This window comes from Orcinus orca, chromosome 17 (assembly GCF_937001465.1).
Source record: "Orcinus orca chromosome 17, mOrcOrc1.1, whole genome shotgun sequence".
Classification (NCBI taxonomy): domain Eukaryota; kingdom Metazoa; phylum Chordata; class Mammalia; order Artiodactyla; family Delphinidae; genus Orcinus; species Orcinus orca.
In genome coordinates this window covers 68,651,533-68,679,390 of record NC_064575.1, presented here as the reverse complement: position 1 = coordinate 68,679,390, position 27,858 = coordinate 68,651,533, and the positions used below count along the sequence as shown (strand labels likewise).

Here is a 27,858-nt window from a genome sequence, read left to right as displayed (position 1 = left end):
CAAAGTAGTTTTTAAAATTAGATAGTATGTTAACTAAGTACTGGTAAGGATGCAGAGCAACTGGCATGTTCATATATTGCTGATGAGAATGCAGAATGGTATAGCTATTCTGGAAAACAGTTTAGCAGATTCTTATAAAGCTAAACTTATGTTTACCATATGACTCAGCAGTCCCACTCTTGGGTGTTTGTACTACAGAAATGAACATTAAATTCACATAAAAACTGTTACACAGTTATTTGTAGCAGCTTTATTCCTGATAGCCAAAAGCTGGAAGCAGCCCAGATGTCTTTCAGTGGACGAATGAATAAACAATCTGTGGTACAGTCTATTCAATGTAATACTATTCATTATAAAAAGGGACAAACAATAGATACATGTAACACCTTAAATGAATATCAAAGACATACTGAGTGAGATAAGCCAGCCTCAAAAGGTTGCATTCTGTATGATTCCATTTATTTGACACAGGGCATTGCACAAGGGGCTTTGTGGATGGCAGAACTGTTCTATATCCTGATTGTGGTGATGGTTGCACATGTTAAAATTTATAGAATTATATACCAAAGGAAAAAAGTTACTTTTACTGTATGATAATTAAAAAAAAAAAAAGGTGGTATGTGAAAAAACAGTCATTTGTTTTTTTATTGTGGTCCTGGAGTTTTTAATACCTTTATTTTACATATTTATCTAAGAGAAAGAAAGTGTTAAAATTATTGAGAAGTCTGCTTAACTACTTTTAGAACCTTGTTTCGTAGTTGTTAAAAGTCATAGTTAATATTACATCCTTACTAGTTAGGAGAGAGTTGGAGATGGGGGAGGAATGGCCTCCATCATATTGAGAGTGTGTAAGTTTAATGTTTTCTTTCATGGCTTTTCCTCTTTTATTTTCCCTATAATTACTCTGTAGAGTATATGAAACTTGTCTTTTAACTAGGTTAAAAATTTATTAAGCTAGTGAAATATCACTGACTTGACTTTATGGAGTTATCTAATGGCAAGATGATAGACATAAAGGTGCACAGCAAGAATATGGCTCACAGTATTGTGTCTAATCTTGTTTTCTCGCTCTTGCCATTCCTTGTCTTTTTTCTTTCTTCCACTTCTTCCATATTACTTTAACTGATTTCAGTGAGGAAATGCGATATGTGTGTGTATGTATATACATATATATATATATATATGAGTTATTTTTATGGAATAAAATTAGAAAATCAGATGAGAACAGTATTTTCATATTTTCATAAGGCTTCTGTGTATTGTTTTCATTCAGTAGGAAATAAGGCCAAGTACCTATTGAACAAATATTTTTTGAGTGTCCCCTGGCATTTAGGGGATATAACAGTGAACCATCCGAAAGTTCCTCTCCTTCATTAAGGTTACATTGTCATGTACTGGGGAGTGGAGGGGAGCAGTATTAAATTTTGAGGAATTAATTCCCATTCTGATTTGTTTTAAACACCTTAATTTCTATCAGATTATAAAGCTTGTTGAATCCATTCAAATTTTTGCCAGATTGATAAAGACTAATTATTTTTTCAATTCTACGTATATTCTTTACATTTGTATTAGGAAAGTGTAGTGGCTTTGGCATTCTAAAATTAATGAAGGATGTGATAGTCATAATGATCACATAGCATTGGCGAGTAGACTATATATGCCATTGCATTTATAGTTTTTTTTTTGTTTTTTTTTTTGTTTTTCTTTTCTTTTTTTGCAGTATGTGGGCATCTCACTGTTGTGGTCTCTCCCGTTGCGGAGCACAGGCTCTGGGCGTGCAGGCTCAGCGGCCATGGCTCATGGGCCCAGCCGCTCCGCGGCATGTGGGATCTTCCCGGACCGGGGCACGAACCCATGTCCCCTGCATTGGCAGGCGGACTCTCAACCACTGCGCCACCAGGGAAGCCCGCATTTATAGTTTAATAGTTTTAGTCTTGGGAAATAGAGCAACAGTTACTTGGCTAAAGAGCATTCCTATGAGTTATGTAAGATGATATAATGGTTACAAACAAATGGTGCCAAGTATTTAAGAAAATGCTTGGTGAAATATATGGCTTATTGTTAAAGCTGGCTTTCTCTTTTTTTTCCCCCCAGGAGAAATCTCAATTATTTTTCCAATGCTTACGCAGCTGCGGTTAGTGCTGTGGATCCTGATGCAGGAAATGGAGAACTTTGCATTAAGGTTCCATCAGAATTATGGAAGCACGTTGATGGTAAAATACCAAGAACATGTTGAGTATACAGTAAAATCATGTTGGATTCAGTGACTAGAAACTTTTCATGAAAATTAATGGTACCTAAATTATAAATTAATCAGTTGAAATATACAGGAGTTGGAAGCTCTTTTTTTCCTTAAAGATAATTGGCTAACAGGAAAATAGCAATCAAAGGCTGTGACAAAAAGCAACTCATTTCACTGTTGCTTTTAAAGCGAAAGTTATAAAACAAAAATTAGATGGTTGGAACAATTTGTCAAGATTTGAGAACCCACACAGTATTAACTCAGTTTAGAATTATAGCATTTTATAAAAGGAAGGATCCTAAAAAGTCATCTGATTCAATTCTTTCCTTTTATGGAAGATTAATCTGAGGTTTAAAGAGAGTAAGTGACCTGATGGATGTCACTAATTAGTAGTAGAGCCAAGGCTAGAATGTAGGGCTGCTATCACCCACTTTGCATACTTTTACTTTGTCTTATTATTTCTGAATCTTCTTTATTTCCTTGTATAAAGTTACAGCCATTATAATTATCATACATAACCTTCTGCCTACCTTTATTTTGCTTTACAAAATTAATCAAGATAAGGAGGTAAAAGACTTTGTTTTGTTTTTGCTCTTTTTGGATAGTTTGTATGTGTATATGGTGGGGGGAGGGGTTTACCTTGCAGGGGGGTTGCCTAGTTTAGGGTGCAGGCGTGGAAGGTCATCGCTACATGTTCACGGGTTGGAGAAAGTCCATATGGTTTAATGTTTTGAGGGAAATTAAAAGGAACATCTTTCTTTAATCTTACGGAAGCAACACGTATTTATTACTTAGAAATCAAACATAGTAAATAATGCTGCATGATGTAAATTTTTGGGTAGTCCTTCCTTCCTACCCCACTCCGTACTCCTTAAAGTCACAAGTAGGGTTAACAATCTGTGCGAGAATGTACTAAGAGAACAAACTTGAAAAGTAAGTTTTGAATTGGATCTGGAAGGCCTTAGCTATGTGGTAGTTTTAAACTCTTTTCTTTAGGCAGTATAGCATTGTCAGAAATGTTGAGAGGGGGATGTGGTCTGACCAGTATTTTGGGAGAACACAAGTAGCAGTGACTAGAATTGAGTGGAGGTAAGAACACCAGTGGAAGCAGACTGTTGAGTTCCTTATAGGCAAAGAGATGGTAAAAGCCTAAACTAGGTTAAGTAGTGTGATCTTTTATGTAAAGCTCAGCCTTTGATTCCCACTTTATGTTCAGTGCAAGTTTTTGCCCTTATTATATCGACCACTGTTACCTAATTATATTTTTATATATCAATGTATGTATGTATTTATTTGTTGCAGAATTAAAGGTGCTAAAGATACACATCAATTTTTCTTTGGATCAGCCAAAAGGAGGTCTTCATTTTGTGGTACCCAGTGTAGAGGGAAGTATGGCAGAGAGAGGTGCTCATGTTTTCTCTTGTGGGTATCAAAATTCCACAAGGTAGATTACTAATTCTTATGTATTTCAGTTGATTTCATTTTTTCAATTGCATTTTTTTCTATGAATATGCAATACATGTATTTAGTGTAAAATGAGAAGTATGAGCTTGATCCCCAACTACTTGAATCTCTTCTGAATCTTGTTCCTCTTCAATCCTGTCTTCCCTCCTTTCCTTTTCAAGTCTACTGTTCTAAAGTTGTCTCAATTCTTTCATTTTTTAAACTTTCGTATTGAAGTAAAACATACTTTACAATACTTTACAATTACACGAATTGTAAATAGAAAGCTCAATACATTTTCACAAGTGAACAAACTCGTGTAGTTCACACTCACATCAAGAAAAAGAACATTAACATTACCAGCATCGCAGAGTACCCCTTCTACCCACTTCCATTCACTCTTGCCCACCTGATAGCCTCCTGCCCTAGGGCAACCACCATCCTGATATCTAAAATACTGTAGATTGATTACACCTATCTTTGAACTTTATTAAATGGAAGCATATGCCTTATGCTCTTTATATCTGCCTTTCTTGTGTAACATTGTGGTAGTGAGATGTACCTTTATTGTTGCATGTAATTGTAGTTCATTCTCATAGCTCTGCAGTTAACCATGTTATTGAAATATTATGTTATGTGTAGTCTCCTCAGATTATTAACTCTTCCAAGCCAGGGATGATGTCTTATGTTTCTCTGTGTTTCAGTAACAAATACAGACCCTGGCACATAGTAAAACCTGATCTGAATAGAACATTGAATAGAAATTTTATGTCTGGCTTTACCAGCACTGTTTGAATTTATGCAATGCATCACATACTCCAGAAAAGCAGTTTCCTGACATTATGGAATAGATTCTGAATATTGTACTTGTAAAAACTTTTTTGTAAGCATTTTTAGTTTCCAAAAATGAATGCTACGTAAAAACTGACTATGAATATACAAGTAAAAATTATTTTTAATTAAAAAATTGGAAACTAAGAATTGCTTACCTCTTTTCAGGGTTTAAACTGGAGGTACTACATGATATATTTTATTAATATTGCCAATAATATTTGGAGACAGAACTTTATCTTTAATCACATTCTTTCAGGTTGCTCAGTAAAAAACATCAGTGGGCAAATAGCTAAAATTTCTTCTTGTGCATGTTCTGTAAATGTTAAAATAACTTATATGTGGCAGAAACAATGTAGGTTATACTTTCAACATGTTTTCTGCACTGTTGATCTTTTTTCTAGATTTTGGTTCCCATGTGTTGATTCATACTCTGAATTATGTACATGGAAATTAGAATTTACAGTGGATGCTGCAATGGTGGCTGTTTCCAATGGAGATTTGGTGGAGACAGTGTATACCCATGATATGAGGAAGAAAACCTTCCATTACATGCTTACCATTCCAACAGCTGCGTCGAATATCTCCTTGGCCATTGGACCTTTTGAAATACTTGTAGATCCATATATGCATGAGGTAAATCATAGCTTCTTGCTTCTTTCCCTCCCACTCTTTCATGCCTAATCAGAAGAATATTAATTAAATACTAAGTTTTTCTTAATTGTTCTTTCAACTGTTAGAACTATCACTAGAGAGAAAAGGTTTCTTTATCTGAAATATATAATGACATGCAGTTTGGGCCCTGACCACTAATGTTAAATAAATGCTCACCGTTCACTTATGGTAGTCTCTAATCTGTTCTTTTATAATGTTGTCAGAAGAATAGTTTTTTTATTGTATATTAAAAACTTTCCTTGCCTCCATATCCTGCAGTAATCAAATTTCTTTAGCATGGCTTTCAAGAGCTTCTAGAATTTGACCCTAATATTCCTTTCTAGCTTTTTCCTCATTACTTTTCTATTTATGGTTGTTATATTCAATATAGTTTACTTAGATTTTTTTCTGACCAGACCATATTTTTTCCCGTCTTTGACTGTTTGGGATGTCCTCTTTTCCTCCTCTCCTTACCTATGAAACTTTTGTTCAATTCATAAAGATTAGCACAAATGTAGTCTTCATGAAACCTTGCTGAGTCATTCTAGTCAGAGTGATATGTCATTATTGATGTTGTTCATTTGGCACAGAATCATAATAAGAGACAGTGAGACAGTATGTGATATTTGAGTGTCTGTGTCCAAAGTGGGATGTAATGTAAGATGTAATTATTTCTGTTGCTGATATTTCTTATCTCCTCACTACCAGTAAGCTTCCCTGCAGTTTTCATATTGTTTTTTATATGTACTGAAGATAGTATAATGACTGTTAATTATTTAAGATAGTACTATGATGTGCAGTATTCACTAGGTTAGATATTTATGAATCAAAGGCAGGTTCACAATAAACCTTGGAAATTTAGATTGTTTTGTATGCATATGCAAAAGAAACTTTAATTTGGAACCAAAGTTATTATTTTCATTGGATCTAAGCATTTCAGACTTATAATCCGTCATGAATTTAAGTCTTAAGTGTAATGAATATTTTGTAAGCATAGTAAATAGTCACTAATTTCATACCAGTATTTTCTCTCAGTGCCATGGATTTGTTAAAAAAAAAAAAGGTGGGGGGGAGGGATTTATATGCAGCTTCATTTATAACTGAGATATTTAGGAAATTTAAGATTTCAGTTAACTCTTTTATTTAATGATCTTGTTCCCTGCTTTTTATTTTTAGGTTACTCATTTTTGTTTACCTCAGCTTCTTCCATTGCTTAAACATACCACGTCGTATCTTCATGAAGTTTTTGAATTTTATGAAGAAATTCTTACATGTCGATACCCATATTCTTGTTTTAAGACTGTATTCATCGATGAGGCTTATGTTGAAGTGGCTGCTTATGCTTCCATGAGCATTTTTAGGTTTGTATCCAAATTCAAAAGGCCTAAATTAGGTTAATGATGTGAAGATAGGTTATTTATTTTGTGATCAATTTTTAAAATTATTTATTTATTTAATTTATTTATTTTTGGCTGCGTTGGGTCTTTGTTGCTGTGCGCGGGCTTCCTCTAGTTGTGGGAGCGGAGGCTACTCTTCGTTGTGGTGTGCAGGCTTCTCATTGTGGTGGCTTCTCTTGTTGCAGAGCACGGGCTCTAGGTGCACGGGCTTCAGTAGTTGTGGCTCGCGGGCTCTAGAGCGTAGGCTCAGTAGTTGTGGCACACGGGCTTAGTTGCTCCGCGACATGTAGGATCTTCCCAGACCAGGGCTTCAACCCGGGTCCCCTGCATTGGCAGGCAGATCCTTAACCACTGCACCACCAGGGAAGCCCCTGTGATCAATTTTAAGATGCAGTTTGAACCTTTTCCCTTCAATTTAGTTATGGTTGGCTTTGTAGAAAATCCAGTGTTTTCAAAATTGAAAAATGTAGAAAAGCATAAAGAGGAACATTTCAAAATAACCCAAAAGATTCATAGTATCTTTATCCAGAATTAACTGATACTAATTTTTTACATATGTGTTTTAGTCTCTTTTTGGCTTATGCATTAAAAACAAAAATGATGCAAGTTACTATATGGGTATCTAGTGAGGTTTTTGTCCTAGCACTATTTAAAAATTTATTGATATCATCAGAAATTTGTATGCAAAAAAAAAAAAGAAAGTTTTATTTCTTTTTTCTTTTACCCTCTTTACCTCCCTCCCTTCTTTCATTCCTTGAAAAGTGCCAAATTTAGAAGTTATATGTCTCAGGGTCAGTCATTTTTTTGGGGGGGTCTATTTTCTCTTCTGTAAAATGGACATAATAATAGTGTTCTTGCATTCTTCCGAGTTGTTTAGACAATCTGATGGGTCAGTGCATTTGAAAGTAAATAATATAGCACAAAACATTAAAGTATTATTAGGAAAAGATTTTTGAAAGTAGAAGAACCCTTCATAAAAAGATTAGTCTCTGCTTAACATATCAGTTTCTGATTGATGCTACAACCCCCTACCCTCCTAAAAGGGTATTTATATTTTTCATGGAAATAAGTGGGAAACATTACAGTCCTTGCTTTAAACAAAAGTTATTAAGATTATGAATTTCAACTAAAATTGTAAAAGCTGTTGGGGACAGTATTCAGGTTTTTCTCTTTTATGTGTTAATTGAATTCTGTTATTTTAAAAGTGTGATTATTTTATTTTGATTGAATAATTATTTATTTCTTGGTTATAATGAGCTGTCTCTTCTTTTAAATTCCAGCACAAATCTGTTACACAGTGCCATGATTATAGATGAGACACCTTTGACTAGAAGGTGTTTAGCCCAGTCCTTGGCCCAGCAGTTTTTTGGATGTTTCATATCCAGAATGTCTTGGTGAGTAATTTCAAAGTTTACAACTACTGAGAAGAATCAGGAAAGTTTATTTTTATTTTCTTTTCCTGCAGTGTAAGTTGAACTTTGTCCTAACTGCAGATAATTAACAGACACTATTATATATATTTAAAGAAAAGTAATCAGTATAAATTTCATCCTAAATTTTTGGCCGTGTCCTCAGTATATCAATAGAGTTAATTTTGTAATATGCAATAAGAATAAGGTAAGAATTTTGATAACATCAGTTTCTTAAAGAACTAAATAAATACTGTAGATACAAGGACTTCAGTGTACAGAGAACTATAGTTAGAATTCTGATGTCAGTATTCAGTGCAATTGGTAATACTTAAGGTAAAATAATGGTCCTCTACAATAGTGATGATGCTATAGGGATTTTCCTGTTAGTTCCTAGATTTGTACTAATTTACTTGAAAGATGTGAGAAATACAACACTTTATTTTCTTTTTTAAACTTGAGGTGAATTTGAAGAAATAGACAAAATTCCCTTAAGACTATAACTTATGATTATAATATATGGTATGTAAGTCTTGGTGTCTTTTTCTTTCTTTCTGGAGGGGAAAGGGTGGAGGGTAAGGCCTCTTGATTTGTAATTTTCCTAAGACATAGTTTCATTAAAGGATAGTATCCGGAACATGATAGACAAAATGTTTTAATGAACGAATGAATGAATGGATAAACATACGAATAAATGAATGAAAGGTGTCATTGCCTTTCCACTTAAGAAACTAAAAAATAAGTAATTAAACTTGAGGTCTTAGAATCTCACTGATAATTATGCATGGGATTGGTAATAAAAGAATGTGGACTTTTAAGAATTGAGCAGTATTGGGGCTTCCCTGGTGGCACAGTGGTTAAGGATCCGCCTGCCAATGCAGGGGACCCGGGTTTGAGCCCTGTTCCAGGAAGATCCCACATGCCGCGGAGAAGCTGAGCCCGTGCGCAACAACTTCTGAGCCTGCGCTCTAGAGCCCGCAAGCCACAACTGCTGAAGCCTGCGTGCCTAGAGCCCGTGCTCTGCAGCAAGAGAAGCCACCACAGTGAGAAGCCCAGGCACCGCAATGAAGAGTAGCCCTCGGTCGCTGCAACTAGAGAAAGCCCGCGCACAGCAACGAAGACCCAACGCAGCCATAAATCAATCAATCAAATCAATCAATCAAAAAAAAAAAGAGAAAGAATTGAGCAGCATGGTCCTGGCTATGGGCACCTCTTTCCTTAGAGGCAGACAGTATGGGCAGACTTGGGTATAAGGGAAGCAGCACTGCCAGAGCAAAGCACAAACATAGGTACCTTGAACCAAGAGTATAAAGTGGTCTTATAATTAAGTTGATGCCAGATGTGAAGAAGGTACAATGAATGGATAGGCAGAATTCAGTCAGAGGAAGTGGGAAAACCAAATGGTTTGATAACTTTCATTTTCTTTAAGAAGGCAGAGAAGTACATGCTAATGCTTGTTCTGTTACCCTCTTTGGCCTTTGGCCAAAAATATCTGAAGAATTTTTATTATTAAAATAATAAAATTTATTATATTTTATTTATATTAAAAATATATAAAATAATGTATTATTATTTGACTTTTTGCTTAGGTCTGATGAATGGGTATTGAAGGGAATTTCAGGCTATATTTATGGTCTCTGGATGAAAAAAACTTTTGGTGTTAATGAATATCGCCATTGGATTAAAGAGGTAAAAGCAACTAGATCCATTTTCCACTTAGAAGTCAATAAGACATGTTAGTGTTCTCCAGATTTTCAAGTCATGTGTCCTTTATTTTTTAGTAACTATAAAATACTTACTGTCATTTGAAAGTCCTTGAGTTTTTCCAGCAAAATGAGAATCATTTTACAGAGAAAGACTAATGGTCTATTTTATCTGCTTTCCATTGTCAGTGTTGGCCTCCAAAGACTTTTTTGCTAAGGACGAGAATATTTAAGCTCCTTAAACATCAAGTTAGTTGTTAGATATATTCCAGCTCCTCATAGTAGTCATTTTTAATGTAATTTTGTGCTTTCTAAATTTGTTTAGGCTGAGAACCTAGATTCTGGAGTCAGTTTGCTTTTCATTTTGCTTCAGACATTCACAAGCTTTATTTATGATTTTGCTTAATCTTTCCAAGCGTCTTTTGTATAAGGAGAGTAAAGTAGTAGTAGTATCTACTACTACTAGTAGTATCTACTGCTACTACTAGTATGGACAGGGATTGTGAGACGTTATACGTGTAATGTGCATAGTGCCTACATCATAATAAGTACTTATTGTATGTTGGCTAGTCCTTCAGTGTATTTATGTTCTCTGTCATTTTCACATCTTTTCCCATTATTTAAAGATTTGGCCAAAAAGAGAAAGTCAGTTGTATTTTGCCTAGCCCATTCTGTTCATATACATTTTAATCATATCATGTTTGTCTTCTCATCTCTCAGGGGGAAAAATTTCAGCCTTTAATAGCCTCATTAAATAGACCCCCTCTATCCTCCTTTTCTCATTTTATATACCTTCACCATCTAAACCTAAACTTAAGTAAGCCAAAAAGTAATTGCAAAAGATTTCAAATATCGAGAACTATGAAAGATTCATACATCTAGAACTGAAGAGTCCATTTTTAATTTCAAAAACTTAAAGTGTTTCAGGCACTGTTACAAACATTTTATAAATAGTAACTATCTTAATCCTCCTAACTACTCTTATTATTTGCATTTTACAGATAAGGAAACTGAGGCACAGAGAGGTTAAGTTATTTGGCTAAAGTTACACAGCTAGTAAGTAGTAGAGCCAGGATTCAAACCCGGCTTTTAACCACTTCATTATGATTTTTCCCACTTCTCTGTACTGCTTGTATGTTACCTAAACTAGTCATGAATTTCCAGCACAGTTGTGTTGTCTTTTTCCACTTAAACTTTTATTTTTTCATTTTGATCTGTCATATTAAAGAAAACTAGAAAAGTTTTAAAATTATAGATCCTGTCATAATTTTATCCCTATTTGTTTTTACTTGCTTAAATCCTCCACCAGAAGCAAAATACAGAGAAGGAAGAAATAAACTTGGAGAACAGGTCAGAGAGGTTGGGGAGAGCCATTAGGAAAACTTGCCAGCCTAAAGTCACAAAGTAGGCCAGCCCTAAAGTCACAAAGTAGAGAAGGTTTTTTGGCTCTATCATTCGGCCAGTTGTGTAGTCTGCTTTGTTTATAACATAAACTACCCTTCAAATACATTTCATTTATTTTCAGAAATTTACATTCTGATTCCAGGAAATTGGAAACCACAGTTGAATTCTAAAATTTGATATGTAAAATAATTTTCACTGACCCCTATTTTTATGTCTTTTTAAGGAGCTGGACAAAATAGTGGCGTATGAACTAAAAACTGGTGGAGTTTTATTACATCCCATATTTGGTGGAGGAAAAGAGAAGGATAAGTATGTTTATTGTTCAGAGATACTACAAACCTTGTTTTATGGGATTAGTCTTTTAGGATCACTTGTATGTGTATCGAGGCCCACACAGGCCAAAGAAGTGTTAATAATGGTCTGTAATAATACTGAGCCCATAGACATCGGTAGTATTCTAATTACTCCTTTCATTACTATTGCATGTGATGACTGTAAATGGGTTTAAGCATTAAAAAAAGACTAAAAATAATAAGGTTTTTTCTTTTTTCATGTTAATTTCCTAATGCTAATATATTGTACTATTCTCATAAATGTTTAAAAATAATAGAAAAGGCTAAGTAGATGATTTCAGCATCAACACATCCTACCTATACCTGTTTATCTGAATGGTCAGCTACCTAGATACTTATTTACTCTTTCCTTTTCTTTTTTTTTTTTGGCGGTACACGGGCCTCTTACTGTTGTGGCCTCTCCCGTTGCGGAGCACAGGCTCCGGACGCGCAGGCTCAGCGGCCAGGGCTCACGGGCCCAGCCACTCCGCGGCATGTGGGATCTTCCCGGACCGGGGCACGAACCCGTGTCCCCTGCGTCGGCAGGCGGACTCAACCACTGCGCCACCAGGGAAGCCCCCCCCCCTTTCCTTTTATTTCCCTTTTTCTCACTTTCCTTCTTTTCTTTCCCTTTCTATTTTTTAGCAAGTCACTGAGACAACCACTTATAACAACATAATGGTACTAGCAGGGATTCTTATTTGTTCTAGGGTCCATTAATTCCCTAAGGGAATATGGATTGAATTGGATGGGAAAGTTTTTCTGTATTTTTTACTCACCATTAACTGAAATTTTATATTTCTTTTAATTATGACTGTAGGTAACAGACAGTGCTGTGACTTTGTCAACAGTAGAAATCATGGATGTTTTCTTGTCACATTTTAATTGTTAGCAAGTATCTTGAAATATTCTTTGCACTCATTACCATAAAATTAGTACAGTAGACCACTGCTAGGTCTTGTTATTTAATGCATTAATAAACTAGCACATATGTTGGTAATGTCATAGTTTTAAAAAATATTTTGATAACTGTATTTCATTATAATTGGTTTCCTTTGTAAACCTGTGTATTTTATTGTGCACATTTAAAAGCAGTTTTTTCTGTGGTCCGTAGGATTAACCAGACTACCCAAGTGTCTAAAAGTACAACAAAGGTTAAGAAACTGCAAGTTGTATAATCAGTAGTCTTCTCTTTGGTGGAAGTATGGTCACTGAGACAAGATTAGGTCAGTGGCAAGGCATAGGAATTTGGAGTTAGACAGACTTGGATTTTTGTAGTTACTGATTTTTGTGAGCCTAGAAAATTGTATAACCTTTGTGAGTGTGTGCGTTTTAATGTGTAAAACAACGATTATCCATCTTAACCATGTTGGTTGCCAGGATTACTTGAGGTAAAGCTTTATACATAGTTATGCACTCATTAAAATCTTAGTTCCTTTCACTTTCTTCTCTTGACTGCCTGCTATATGGCAGTTTCCCAGCATATAATTAGAGCCTTCCCATTGTGTGTAAATAATTATTTACACTAAATGCTTTTACCTTTGTTCTGTCCATTTATTTAGTTCCTTTTGTATGTTTGATTTTCAAAATTTATGTATAAAAGCAACACATGAACGCATGCTCTTTGAAGAGATTCAAAACAAGACAGTTCAGAAGCATGTGGAGTAAAAAGTAAAAGATCTTTTTTAGTTACCACTTCTCACTCCCATCACTTCCTCTCCTTGGAGATAACCTGATTATAAATTTGGTATATTCCAGACCTCTTTTTTTTTCTGGTCTTTATTTATGTGTATATGGCAGTTACAAAATACAATTTAGTCATGCGTGTTACTGTGTACTTCTCTTTTTTTAAAAAATTAACCGTATCTGTATTTTGGCAAGCATTCTGTGTGACTGTATGTGAATTTACTTTGTTCTATTTATATGCTATATAGTATTCCATTATACCTTGGAATTTATTTAACCTTTTTCATATTGCTGTCCATAAGCCCAGAAGTAATAGTGGAGTATAAAAGTAATTTTTCGGGCTTCCCTGGTGGTGCAGTGGTTGAGAGTCCGCCTGCCGATGCAGGGGACACAGGTTCGTGCCCCAGTCCGGGAAGATCCCACATGCCACGGAGCGGCTGGGCCCTTGAGCCATGGCCGCTGAGCCTGCGCGTCCGGAGCCTGTGCTCCGCAACGGGAGAGGCCACAACAGTGAGAGGCCCGTGTACTGCAAAAAAAAAAAAAAAAAAAAGTAATTTTTCAAATATCAAATTACAAAATTTTATATTTCAGTATGCCATGCTTTTTTAAGGAAGTGTAATGACTATTCTTACACGTTGATTGTGAGAGTATAATTTGGTACACTGATTTTGAAGGGTAATTTGTTAGTACCAATCAGAATTTTAAAATGGGTAATTTTTAGATTCAGCAATTCAACTTCTGAGTATGTTATCATATAGAAATTATTCTCCTAGATATTTGCCATACAGAAATACTGCACATGTATGAAAAGATAATCACTGTAGCATTATTTGAAATAATAAAGTATAAACACCTTAAATGTTCATGTATGTTGTAAATATTTTCTACAGACTGTACCTATCTTTTAATTTACTGATGATCTCATGTCAGAATTTTTAATTTTTACATAGTCTGGTCTATATGTCCTCTGGATTTTATATTTTTCCTTGTGAAGATTTTTCCCACCCCAAAATTATGAAAGAAATTTTTTTCCTTTATTTTCTTCTAGTACTTTTATAGTTGTTTTTGTTTAAGATATGTAATCCATCTTGAACGTTTTTTGTATATGCTTTAACCTGGGGCTGTTGATTGGAATTGCATTGATTGTATGGATGAATTTGGAAAGCATTGAAATATTTACACTATTGTGTCTTCCTACCAGGAGGTTGGCATGTGTTTCTGTTCATTCAGATTTTCCTTTATGTCTAGTTAAGTTATTTTTAGATGTTTCCTAGTCTTCGTTGCTCTCATATTAAGGAAACTGCTAAGGTATTCCCATGAGGTTTTTGATTTATTGTCTTGATATAGCTATGATATTTATTGTTTATTTAATTCAAATTTGTTATATTAAACAAATCTGTTTATTTTTTTAGTCCAGCATCCCATCTACACTTTTCCATAAAGCATCCACATACGCTTTCCTGGGAATACTACACTATGTTTCAGTGTAAAGCTCACCTTGTGATGAGATTGATTGAAAACAGGATCAGTATGGAATTTATGTTACAAGTAAGTATTAAAGAACTTAACAATTGTAAAGAAAGATCTGTTCTATATGTATATAACCTGAATACTATTCTGTAGAATAGGAGTCAGGGCATCCAATTAGCCGTTTGCCCAGTAAGTAACCTGTTCTTTTTGTTTGTGTTTCCTCAGATGTAGAGTGGGTATGAATACTTGACCCACTTAATGCAGGATTTTTATGAAGATAAAACTAAAATGTGAGGTTAAAAGTAAAACCTGTTTATGCTATGATTTTGTGTTTGGCATTATTTAGAATATTAAGGATGAAGTGCCATTTACAAATATTTTCAATAGAAAAAAGCACATTTATCTAAAAGATGGTTATTTTTGCTATCGCTAAATTCTGCCATATGTCTTAAGCAAGTTTTGGCGGAAATAGTTGATATGTACTAGTTGAGGTAATAGAAAGCCAGTTGTATTATAAATGTTCAGCTATTCTTTTTCCATTGATAATATTCTTAGAGGTAAGTGGAAAATAACTTTTTAGTAATCTTTTTTTAAAAAACATTTTAAATTTGCCTTAAAGTTAAGTTTCTTGAATCCTTCTGTCCTTTATCTTGCCTTTAAAGAACAGGAATATTAAATGAGATGTGGTCTGTAAAGAGCCGGTTCACTTCTTAGAGTGGTATAAATGCAAATGAGTGTTCTCAACTTCTTAAAGAACGTATAGTTCCTATGTAAAGCTCGTAGCACAATATGTTATAGGTGTTGTATAGTATTATAGCTCTTAAAAACAGAGTATTCATTGTCTGGCCAGGATGTCATTAAAATTCAATTATATTTAGAGGAAGAATGATTTTATAGTCTGGCTGTTTAAATCTTTTCATGCTTCCACTGCTAATAGTCTTTAATTAAAACAATCAATGAAGTAAATGTGAAATTGTCTTCTGTAATTGTCTGTAATAAAGTTATAATGCAAAGTGGGAATAGTACAGAATTGCAAGCAATGTATATTATCTTATACAAACTAAATGATACTTTGATTCTTGCAGGTTTTCAATAAACTGCTAAGTTTGGCTAGTACTGCTTCATCTCAGAAGTTCCAGTCACATATGTGGAGTCAGATGTTGGTTTCCACATCTGGATTTTTGAAATCCATCTCGAATGTCTCTGGCAAAGACATCCAGCCTTTAATAAAGCAGTGGGTGTATCCTTTTCAATAGCAGTTCAGCAAAGGAGGGAAGGTTATGTGTATAAGGGGAAGGAGGAAGAAAAGGGCTTTGCGGGATGAAAGGAGGTAAGTAATAGTAGAAATAACCAGGAACTGTAAATCATTTCCTCTAAGGTGCCTACTAAGTATTGAGACACACATACATACACATCTGTATTTGTAAAATTTGGCATAATTTTAAAGTACCTTTTAGTGTGTGAGTATAGCAATAGGTTTGATGGTGAGGGAGGTAAATAATCCACCAGACAGGCCTGTAGGATTACTTGTAAGATGCAGTGGTCTGGTGACTTCTAGATGCGGTTAGAGGTTGGCACAATTTGAGTGGTATCTTGGAACTTTTCAATTGTTACATTTTTTTCATTTCAAGGCACTATATTAATAACCCAGTAGAGTGGTTTTGCTTCTTTCAAAAAAACTAATTTCTTAATGTTTCAGAATTTCTTTTTAAATCTGGGGAAACATTTTTCACAAGAATTTTGAATACTTTGCCACCTGGTTTAGAGTGGAGTACGCTCTTAAGCTTTGAACTGGGGGGAATGCATTTGAAAATTATTACTACCCTAATGAATAATTTATTTTGTTTAGTACGTATTTATTTTAGTATGCAAAAATTCCTTTACAATTCTTCAGAGACCAGAGCGGAGTGGTAAAATTTTATGGAAGTTTTGCCTTTAATAGAAAACGAAATGTCTTGGAATTGGAAATAAAACAAGATTATACATCTCCTGGAACTCAGAAATATGTGGTAAGGTTTTTTTCCAAAATGGCCTCCTGCACTGCTTTCTCGCCAGTTTAAATAAAGGAAGGGTTTATGGTTGGGGAGCTGGTTGGAAGTTTCATAGTGAGATTTTGTTTGCAAAGAATGAAATTGAGAAAACACCGTCAGGGAAGGGAGAAGAGGGTTGCTGATACAGATCTTGGAGGAAACAAATTCTCCCAATTATCCCCAGCTCTGGTACCAGCTGCCTTTCTGTGTCTCCACATGGAGGTCTTGTATAGTGTTATATTATATCTTGATATATATACCTGTACACATAAGAACACACATTGGTTTTTTTCCTAGTACTATCTTTGAACAGTATGTTTCTTTTTAAAGGGACCCCTTAAAGTGACAGTACAGGAGTTAGATGGATCCTTCAATCATACATTGCAAATTGAAGAAAACAGTCTTAAACATGATATACCCTGCCATTCCAAAAGCAGAAGGTAGGCATTGGATCATAACTATAAACTTCAGTCTCACAGATTAAAATGCCAAAATAAAAACCCTAATGTATACCTAATTTTTAAGTAGAGAACATGTTATCTAGTATTTTCCCCCCCTTTTACTTCAAGTTAGTATTACCAAACGTTCTTTTTTCTTTTTAATTTATTTATTTTTAGCTGCGTTGGGTCTTCGTTGCTGTGTGCGGGCTTCTCATTGCAGTGGCTTCTCTTGTTGCGGAGCGTGGACTCTAGGTGTGCAGGCTTCATTAGTTGTAGCACACGGGCTCAGAAGTTGTGGCTTGTGGGCTCTAGAGCACAGGCTCAATAGTTGTGGTGCACGGGCTTAGTTGCTCTGCGGCATGTGGGATCTTCCCGGACCAGGGCTTAAACCCGTGTCCCCTGCATTGGCAGGCAGATTCTTAACCGCTGTGCCACCAGGGAAGTCCCCAAACATTCTTTATTTGCTTTCTGTTCTTGACAACATTTGTATCCTTAGAATTAAATAATTAATTTTAAAATTTAGGTTTGGGAATCCTTATTTTGTAGGGACAGGGGGAAGTGGAATGGAAGTTCGAGTTTTTGGAGCCAGGAAAACTTCAAGACAAATCTCTTAGGTTCATTCTTATTAGTCTCATTTGATTAATGTCTATAGAAAATATTGGGGAAATGATCATTGACTATAAGGAGAGTAGCTGAATACATATGTCACGAAAAGCCCCTGCATCTTCTTTACTACGTCTACGTCTCCTTTACTCTCCCTTTTCTCTGTATCACCATGCCCTGAAAGAACATTCTTGATGTCTTTCAAAGGCACGTTACCAGTTTACTTAAAAAGTGTCCAATGGTTCATCTTTTGTTTAATATATTTTTTCTTTACCACTTTTTTTGTTTTTTAATTCAGCTATTAGCATATGCTCTGAATAGTGAAAGGAATGTGTAGTAATATCAAAATTTCAGGGACAGAAGTCTTATACTTATGACTATACTTAGGTTATCTCACACAGACAAGAATGTCAGTTGATTTTAAAGGCGTTTAGAGAACTTGATTCTGAAATCTCTGTAATCATTCTCTGTGAAAATTCTTTCTTAGTTCAAAGTGAAATTCTTCTTCTTTTTGTCCTGTGCACCTTTGAAATTGAGAACATCTGATTGCTACCCTTTTCATAATATTTCCTTTGTTTTGTTTTCTCTGTAGTAATAGCACATCATTTATGTATCCTTTGGTGTGAGGAACATAAAAAGACTGTGCTCTCTTTTCCTATTTTGTCCTCATGTGACCATGCATTTAGTGTAGTGTCCAGTAGATTTTATGATTCAGGAGTAATTTGCATGGAAGCAGTTGCTTTTGTTTTGGCTTATCTTAAATCTTGTGCATATTAATTAATTATACATATTAATTAGTACTGTTAAGATGTTTTGTGGTTTACCACTTGCTTTATTTCATATAGGACAGCACCTTGCATGTACATAACATGTTCAGAATTATGCATGTCTCATTTCAGGCCTGGTTATTTTTTCGTTTTTTTATAAAGGATTTCCTTATTTGGTAGATCTCTTATCTTTCTGTATAAAACTTCCAGGTACCAGTTTTTGGGAATATATATATGTTTTAAGTTAACATTTAGTTGTATATTTCTGATTTTTGTTAAACTTTGATCAGGAAGACATTTTAATATCATTTACTTCATTCCCTTCAGTTTCAAAATAGACAGGTTTTGTGGTGTTTAAATTCCATTACATTTTCTATCTCTTCCTCCTTAGGATATCTTTCAACACTATGTGAAATTCTTAATTTGAACTTCAGCTGCTCTTTATCTGTTTTCAGAATTGGAAATGTCACAATTTTCAGACTTACTTTTCCTTAAATGTAGGAATAAGAAGAAAAAAATTCCACTGATGAATGGAGAAGAAGTTGACATGGATCTTTCTGCAATGGAGTAAGTTAGTTACTTAAGTTTAAGGATATAACATTTTCTGCATTCTCATTTGTCTTGTAATATATTTACATCTAAAAGTATGTAAATGTCCTGAAATTAGTACATTTAATACTTTTAGAAGGCAATAAAAACCTTATGTTGAAAACAAATTTTAACATAAAATTATAATTAATCAAAGAGAGAAAAGTGAATCTAGCCTGGCCCAGGTGAAATTCAGAGGAAGTAGCCTTGAATTAGTTTTCTTGCTTCCCTCGTGGCCTCTAGAGCATTGCTTCTCAAACTGAAGTGCGTATAAGTCACTTGGGGAATCTTCTTAAAATTCAGTTTCTGACCCAGCTCTTCACTAGTGGGTCGTGATAGTTTGCATTTCCAGTGAGTTCTCAGATGTTATTGGTTTTCTTTGTCTTTGGACAAAGCCCCAGGGCACTTTGAGACTTGCTATGTTTGCAAAAAACAATTTAAATATCATTGTAAAAATTTTGTGGTAATATTTATTGATTGACAGGCATTTTATTTTTAAATATAATGTAGCTCAGAGTTTATTTCGCCCATCCATATTGTGCCTGTGTAGTTTTTATAAAACATCTGTAATTATTTACTAACTTGGTTACCAAATATCACTTCTATTTATTACACAGTTTATATAATCTTTCCATATTAAGTCCTTGCCTGTAGTAAGTACCCAGTAGTATTTGTTGAATTGAGTTTATATTTCAGGTGGTGTTCTTTGATAAGAGTGTTAGACTAGATTTTTAGGCTGGTTGCTTTTCTCTTTTTTGGCCACGCCCCAGGCGGCATGAGAAATCTTAGTTCCCCAACCAGGGATCAAACCCGAGCCCTGTGCAGTGGAAGTGTGGAGTCTTAACCACTGGACCACCAGGGAAGTCTCTAGACTAGATTTTTAAAACTGTTCTTGTTACTTTGAGAGGTACATGAGGATAAATTTATGCTATACCTCTGAACTATGATTTCAGAACTTTGTTTGATAAAAATGATCATGAGTCTAGCATTTTTTAAAAAATAAGTCAGCTAAACAATTTAATAAATTAATAAGAAATAAGTTTATCTGGGACTTCCCTGGTGGTCCAGTGGCTAAGACTCTGCACTTCCAATGCTGGAGGCCTGGGTTCGATCCCTGGTCAGAGAACTAGATCCCACATGCCACAACTAAGAGTTCGCATGCTGCAACTAAGAGTTTGCATGCCGCAAGTAAAGATCCCGCATGCCGCAACGAAGATCCCGTGTGCCACAGCTAAGACTGGATGCAGCCAAATAAATAAATTAGTTAATTAAGAAAAAAAAGAAATGTTTATTTTAGTTACAGATTGATGTCTCATAAAGAGTGGCATTTATAGCCATTGGCAAGTATTAGACTTTAGGAAGTAAATGAAGAAATTTGGTCCAATTTCCCCTTTTCACATCATACAATCACTAGTCAAAATCCCCAAATTAATATTTTCAGATGGATTTTTTTGTTTCAACAAGATCAATATAGGGCTACCCTGGTAGCGCAGTGGTTAAGAATCCGCCTGCTAATGCAGGGACACGGGTTCGAGCCCTGGTCTAGGAAGATCCCACATGCCGTGGAGCAACTAAGCCCGTGCACCACAACTACTGAGCCTGAGCTCTAGAGCCCGCGAGCCACAACTACTGAAGCCCGCGCCTAGAGCCCGCGAGCCACAACTATTGAAGCCCGCACCTAGAGCCCGCGCTCTGCAACAAGAGAAGCCACCGTGATAAGAGAAGCCTGCACACCATAACGAAGAGTAGCCCCCGCTTGCTGCAACTAGAGAAAGCCCACGTGCAGCACCGAAGACCCAACACAGCCAAAAAAAAAACAAATATATAAATAAATTTATAAAAAAAGGGTCCATATAGATAGACATTGTGAGAAACTTGAAATTCATATTAAACATAATGAGAAAATTGTCAACGTGATCTTTAAAAACATGAACGCAGTAAAACTGCATGGAGAAGGGAATCTGGTTAATAAATGCTGTTTTTTATAAATATATGAAATTAAAAAAGTAAATAAAAAAGAAAATTATATTTTCTTTCAGTGCTGATTCTCCTTTGCTGTGGATAAGGATAGACCCAGACATGTCGGTATTGAGGAAAGTAGAATTTGAGCAAGCAGATTTTATGTGGCAGTATCAGCTCCGCTATGAGAGGGATGTTGTGGCACAGCAAGAGTCCATTTTGGCCTTGGAAAAGTTCCCCACTCCAGCATCTCGGCTTGCCCTAACTGACATATTAGAACAGGAGCAGTGTTTCTACCGCGTGAGAATGTCAGCTTGCTTCTGCCTTGCAAAGGTGAGATTATGTACAGTAGAAAGAAAACAAGATGGCTGATGCGTATTTTAAAAAAACAAAATTATCTCTAAAGGTGAATTAAAATTCACCGTAGTCTTTAATTTTACTTGGTGGTTGGTCTCTTGAAAGCTTTTGCCAAATGCTTTTAACAAGGCTGATTTGAAGAAACACGTTTTGACCTGAAAATAAATAATGCACTAAAATTTTATAGTTGTTAAACTGAAACTGAGAGTTTAAAACCAAAGAGAATTTTCCCATTTTACTGGATTGCCGACCAAAGAATTGTAAAGCAAAGAATGTAAGAAATTCCTTGGTTTGAGTGATATTTTATATTGTAGTACATGAAATCAGTTCATCTTAATTATCCCACTGTGGTGGTGATTTCTTGTTGGTTTGAGCTTAGTAATCAATATTAGGGATATGGAATTTAAAATGATAGGTTCTATCATTTTAACGTAATAGAAAAGTTAATTTATTAAGAAAACTACATATTTTTCTTTAGATACAAAAAAACCCCCTGAAGGTAGAACAAATGAAAGCCAGAAAATGCAGACAAATATTTGGCCAGAAATACTGGGTTCCAGGTATTTAAAAAGCATATTGGTACTAGGTTCATTCCCATATAGTAACTCTCTTGCCTTCCTCCCTGCTAAATCCACTTGTCCAGCATTTCAACAGATCATAATGGTTTAGATTTGTTTTATCTCTAATGGTAACTAGTGAGCAGTTTGATTCCTACATCTACTCAGATATATGAGGGAAAATGTGATTTTCTTTGATAATCATCTGCTAAGGATGTAATTTCATTGCTCCTATAAAGTTCTTCATGATTCTCACATGCAAAATTCTTAGCACATCTGTAAAATTATAGACTTATTTGAAGTTAATTATAATTTCATTCTTTTCAGACATGATTTTTATATACACTAAAAGTATCAATAGCAAGATGTGGATTTTTTTGTAAAGTGTTCTTACAGACTTAGGTGGTAGCACTGTACTTGCTTATTTTTAAATTAGGGTAGATTTAAAAGCCTTATTTAAAATCCATGGTGATGTTTCTATCTGATAAATTTAAAACTTTAGAACTGCATCTGCCTAAATGGACAAAACTTACTCAGAATAAAGTCTTTGCAAACAAGTTTTCTTAAAACATACGAAGAGTGCTCCAGTTTAGAAACTAACTTGTTGAAAACAGTTACAAGTGTACATAAGAATTTTAGGGGAGGTAGAGTTTATATATATTTATAAATATATAAATGTATTTATATACATTTTCTTGGAAATGATGAGAAGCTAAAATGTATTAAATTTCTAAGAACTGAAATTGTTAAAAATGAATCCGATTGTATTGATAACTTTTAGAAAGCTATTTTATTTATTTAAAAATATGTTTTCCATGGTGGTCAAATTACTTCATTTTCTAATTACTTGCAGATTGCAAATTCAATGGTGAGCACATGGACAGGACCACCAGCCATGAAGTCACTCTTCACTAGGATGTTTTGTTGTAAAACTTGTCCAAACATTGTGAAAACAAACAACTTTATGAGCTTTCAAAGTTACTTTCTACAGAAGGTACAGTCTCCCTTCTAGTTTTCTTATGATTATTTTTTGCCAATATCTGTATATCTCATTTTAACCTGGGGACTCTTCAAATATTATTTACTTTCTTATAAATGATTTTGTCTGTGTTCTCTTTTTGCTCCTAAAATGTTTTCCAAAGTTTCAGTTGTTCATTGATTTTATGAACTGTGTGCGAGTAAGTCACTGTCCATATTAATACTAAAGTAAGTAGAAATGGATAATTTGACTTTTTGGTTGGTTACATGGGGGATGGAGGTATGGGTGGGTCCTTCTGATGGCCATCCTTGTAGGATGTGGACAGCATTTCTGAGTCAGAGACAATACAGCACACAGCTCTAGTTTCAGTCCCAGCTCTGCTGCTTACTAGCAGTTTGCAAGAGGACAAGTTTCTTAACTCTCTAAGCCTCAGTTTACTCAACTGTAAATTTATCTTTTTTTAAAATTAAATAATATCAAGCATGTGAAGTGTTTCGTACTATATTCTTATCAAATAGCAAGTTTTTTACAAATGGTAATTTAGAAAGTGGTGGTGTGATAGAGCCACTGTTTTAGGAAGTGATGTGGGAATGGCAGGGCGGTCAGCATTTGGGCAATTTGGAAATCATTTGTAAAATATTTTGAGTAAGTTAGTAATGAAGGCCCAGATTAGATTAACTAGATTAACTAGAAGGAGGAGTAAAGTTGAAGTAGAAAAAAACTAATGAAGCCTATTCTTTCATGATTTGGTGTTGAAGAGTGTGAGAAAGGTGACAGGTTGAGGATAAAGCAAGGCTGAGAAAGGACATTTCAGGTTTTGTTTTGTATAGAGGGAGAAAAAGCTTGAGGCATGTTTGGCACAGAGAAAGGAACCAGTGGAGAAGCAGAGATGAAATATTCATCTCTTGGGAGCAAGTAAATATAAAAAACATAAGATAGAGCAAATTCTGAAGTTATTAGTAGTGGGTGGGGACATAGTTGTGAGGTTAATTTTAAAAAAGATAACATTCCTTTTTCTGAGGCAGGTAGAAAGCAGATTAAAAGTAAATGAAATGATAGATGTTGAGGGGAATGTTAAGCAAGGTGAGATTTGTATGTGATGGAGAGAAATGTGAAAAGAATTACCCAGCCACATGCTGAGAGTGGAAGTCATGACATATTGATAGTGAATTTCATCAGCAGAACAGATTCAGGAGATCGGGTTTGGGAAAAGCCAATATTGGTGTGATCAAAGAAGTCTGAGGCATCCTGTTATTTTAAAGAACCGAGCATTTCATAGTACTTGAACATGTTGCTCAGCTCTCTATTGCCATTTCACTATGGCAATATGGTCTGAATATGGTATGGTCTGAAAGCAAGTTAATTTCTTTGACTACCGAATGTGTCCCCTTCATTATGCCATTGTACTTCCATATACCTGAGATCAATATTCAGATTGGGAGTTGTGATCCATTAATTAGGGGGGTCATGAAATCAATTTGGAAGTTTTTTTTTTTTAATAAAAGAAAACAATAGGCAGTATCAGAATGCGACACATGAAATAAGGGTAGGTGTAAGGTTTTTTTTGTTTTATTTTTTACTTTGTATACATGACGTGTGTGTGTGTGTGTGAGGTTGGGATGTAAATGTATTTCTTACTGTGGGTTACAGTCAAAAAAATTGGAAAAGCAGTGCTTTTAGACTAGTTCACCTTTCACATAATACTTCTAGTGGCAGAAAAGAGAGAGAGAGGATTAGTGCTTAAATCAAATTTAAGTCCTATTTCTATGGAAAAAAAACTTTCCCTCAGTTCTTACAGCATTAATAGTAACTATTGTAGCACTGACCGGCCCCTTGCTTCTGGTCCTTCAAGCAAGCAAAGGAGTCCTGCTACTTTCTGTCCCCCAGCTTAGAGGGAATAGTTATTTTGAATCAGAAGACGGGGTAGTCCAAATCTCTGTGTACTGGGGACTGTGATGTCTATTTGTCTGTAGTTCTGCCTCGAGTTTGAATAGCTTGGTTTTACTGGTAGAGGTTACCACTGTGAGTCAGGCTTCTACTTCCTTAGAAAAGTTGCCTATGAAAATTTGGAGAGGAGAAAGTTAAGCTGGATTTTAGATAATTTACCATTTTTCCTTAGGCTGAGAATGGGGCAGTGGTACTGGAGAATCAGTATCTTCTCAGACTGGTGATTGAACTCTACTGTCTGCCTGCCACATGCCTCCAGCCACTGTATCCATTAATCCTGAAAATGGTTGTGAGGAAACTAGACTCCTGCCCAGTAAGCAACTAGCTATAATAATCCATCTTAATAGGCAGTGGTGTAGAAGTTGAACAATGGTCTTATCTAATGTTAAAGCCCATACCTTGTCCCTTGTAAAACACGGAACTGAATTTACATTACACATACCTCTTCTGACAAATGGGCTACAGAGTGTATCCAGTTATGCAGCTTTCCCCTTGGTTTCCTACTCAGTTCCTTTGTTAGCATGTTTGAGACATGTTCCCAGTGGGAGGGGTAGGAATCAGTGGGGGTTGGAGTCCATCCAGATACCTGTGTCAGCCCCAGAGTAACCCTGTTTCAGCATATACTTCATTGAATTGTAGTAATGAAAATTAAACAAAATTTTTTTTTTGTAGACTATGCCAGTTGCGATGGCTTTATTGAGAGATGTTCATAACCTTTGTCCCAAAGAAGTCTTAACATTTATTTTAGACTTAATCAAGTACAATGACAACAGAAAAAATAAGGTAAGATACCTTAGTATTATAAAAGTAGCCAGTGATATTTTGTTTTTAAAGAAATATTTAGACTGAAATCATTGTTGTGTCCATTGTACTTGAAATTTATAGAGAAAGAAATATACAAACATGATTTATTATAATCAGTACATGAAAACCAAGATTACTTGGTTTTTAAATGTTCCGTATGCTGTTATAACGTGGAGATAGAAGTACATCAAATTTTGGGAACTCAGCTAACTTTTGTTTTGGTGACGTCTGACAGCTCAATTTTATTTTTATTCCTTTTTTCTTTTATCAAGTGATACCCAGAAAACAGTTCCTCTTGGGATAACTTGTTCATTGATGAATTTGACTTTTTTCTTTTTTACCATTATGTGTGTTTTATTCATTTATTTAGTAAATTGCTATTGAATGCCATGCTTCAAAAGTTATTTCACCTTACTTGTTATCATTCTAATCATCAGCAAGTGTTTTTGAGAATATATGCTATGCTAGGCGGTATACCACGTTACATAGAAAGAATGCATGATAGTTGCCGTCTGGAATTTCATTTAAATTAAACGTCTATTGAAGAACTGCTGCATATCACAGTCTGATTCTGGGGCCTCAAGGATTCAGCCTAATGGGGAAATCAGATAGGTACACAGGTTATTCATAACTGCTAAAGTGGAGGTATGTATACACAAATTTCTAGGGAGATTCGGAGGAAGTAGTGCCTTCTTCCAAGGGTATAGAGAGACACTCAGGGAAGTTTTGTACATAAGATGTGACCCTCGAACTGAGTCATAAACAATAGGATTTTCCCAGTCTGAGTAGGGCCAGTCTAGGAAGGTTACTCCGAGCAGAAGGAACAGCACATATAATGACACATGTAACTTGTAGGATAAGTTGAATTCATGAGAAGTTTAATAAAACATTACAACAGTAAAAAAAAAAAAAGTCACAAGTGGACCTCCCTGGTGGCGCAGTGGTTAAGAATCTCCCTGCCAGTGCAGGGGACATGGGTTCAAGCCCTTGTCCAGGAAGATCCCACACGCCGCGGAGCAACTAAGCCTGTGCACCACAACTACTGAGCCTGCGCTCTAGAGCCCGCGAGCTACAGCTACTGAGCCTGCGTGCCTAGAGCCCGTGCTCCATGACAAGAGAAGCCAGTGCAGTGAGAAGCCCACTCACCATGACGAAGATTAGCCCCCACTTGCCGCAACTAGAGAAAGCCCATGCGCAGCAACGAAGAGCCAACGCAGCCAAAAATAAATAAATAAATTAATTAATTAAATTTTAAAAAGTCACAAGTGTTTTATTTACAAATGGTGATTTATAGTGAAAAATCAAGAAGGCAAAATTTTCCTCTTTAAGTCAGTAGAGTAACATTCAAATGATTTGAGAATCCTTAAAAAAATTAGTTCTTTAAAGAATGCATTATAGCTGATACACTTTCTTTCCATTTTTGAATATTGTTAAAAAAGATTTTGTAAGATTCTTTCCTTCCTAATCTGCTGGTTTGTTTTGACTTTCACTTATAGTATTGCTTTCTTCACCTACACGTGAATTTCTTTTTTTGAAGATATAATTGTCTTCAATTAAGACTAGCATACATCTTAATCCCTGAAGATATTAAGGACAGAATAAATGCAAATAATAACAACAGTAATAATAGCTAGTTTTTTGTATGTTCCATGACCTGTACCAAAACTTGATTAATATGATCTTCATCAGACCTCTGAGATAGACACTATAATTATCTCAGTTTCCATTTGAGGAGATAGAAGCTAATAAAAGCTAACAGATTTACTCAAGGTCATATATGCGGTAGGGCCAGGAGCAAAAGCTAGATTTGTCTGATGTCAAAACTTAAAAATTATTGTTGAGAGAAAAAGATTTTGTTGTTATTTAAAGATTTGCAGATTAATGGATTAAAACTGGAAGAAAAGATGTGATTGGATGGTGCCTAAGAATAGTTCATTGATTTTCGTATGTTTGTTTTTAAAGTACTTCACTTCCAACCACTAATGATTTGTCTCTGAGGGCTTTGGTTAAGCATATTTTTTAAAAAAGGTTCACTATATAAAGTGCATGAGAAGAAATGAAAGATTTTTCTGGGATTAAGATTAAATTAGAAATACAGAACATTAAATGCCAAAAAGAAGTTGGGATTTGGGGGTGGGAAGATATTTTTTAAAATTTTAACATCTCATGAATTGGGCAGGAGCGTTAAATTCAATATTCTAGATAACTTAGTTTTCAAGAAGACTAAAATTAAATCCCTTTCAAGCCTGGTTATTA

The 27,858-nt window shown here is 35.1% G+C and overlaps 1 protein-coding gene across 9 annotated transcripts in view; it reads left to right on the top strand.

Annotated features, from left to right (window-relative positions):
* Window positions 1-27,858, top strand: part of TAF2 (TATA-box binding protein associated factor 2) — an 80,803-nt gene that overhangs the window by 15,082 nt on the left and 37,863 nt on the right. For 8 of the 9 annotated variants that reach the window (XR_007472762.1, XR_007472763.1, XM_049700669.1 and 5 more), the window contains 15 exons: window positions 2,095-2,213; window positions 3,545-3,686; window positions 4,921-5,152; window positions 6,347-6,531; window positions 7,848-7,961; window positions 9,566-9,665; window positions 11,307-11,392; window positions 14,514-14,649; window positions 15,657-15,811; window positions 16,466-16,580; window positions 16,932-17,041; window positions 18,913-18,978; window positions 21,039-21,291; window positions 22,726-22,866; window positions 25,471-25,581. Coding sequence is in view for 7 of the 9 variants with exons in the window: in XM_049700669.1 (XP_049556626.1) it covers window positions 2,095-2,213; window positions 3,545-3,686; window positions 4,921-5,152; window positions 6,347-6,531; window positions 7,848-7,961; window positions 9,566-9,665; window positions 11,307-11,392; window positions 14,514-14,649; window positions 15,657-15,811; window positions 16,466-16,580; window positions 16,932-17,041; window positions 18,913-18,978; window positions 21,039-21,291; window positions 22,726-22,866; window positions 25,471-25,581 (2,065 nt within the window). In the remaining 2 variants the exon portion in view is untranslated. Of the gene's footprint in view, window positions 1-2,094; window positions 2,214-3,544; window positions 3,687-4,920; window positions 5,153-6,346; window positions 6,532-7,847; window positions 7,962-9,565; window positions 9,666-11,306; window positions 11,393-14,513; window positions 14,650-15,656; window positions 15,812-16,465; window positions 16,581-16,931; window positions 17,042-18,912; window positions 18,979-21,038; window positions 21,292-22,725; window positions 22,867-25,470; window positions 25,582-27,858 lie in introns of those variants that run through there. The other variant, XM_033419906.2, reaches the window with a different exon arrangement.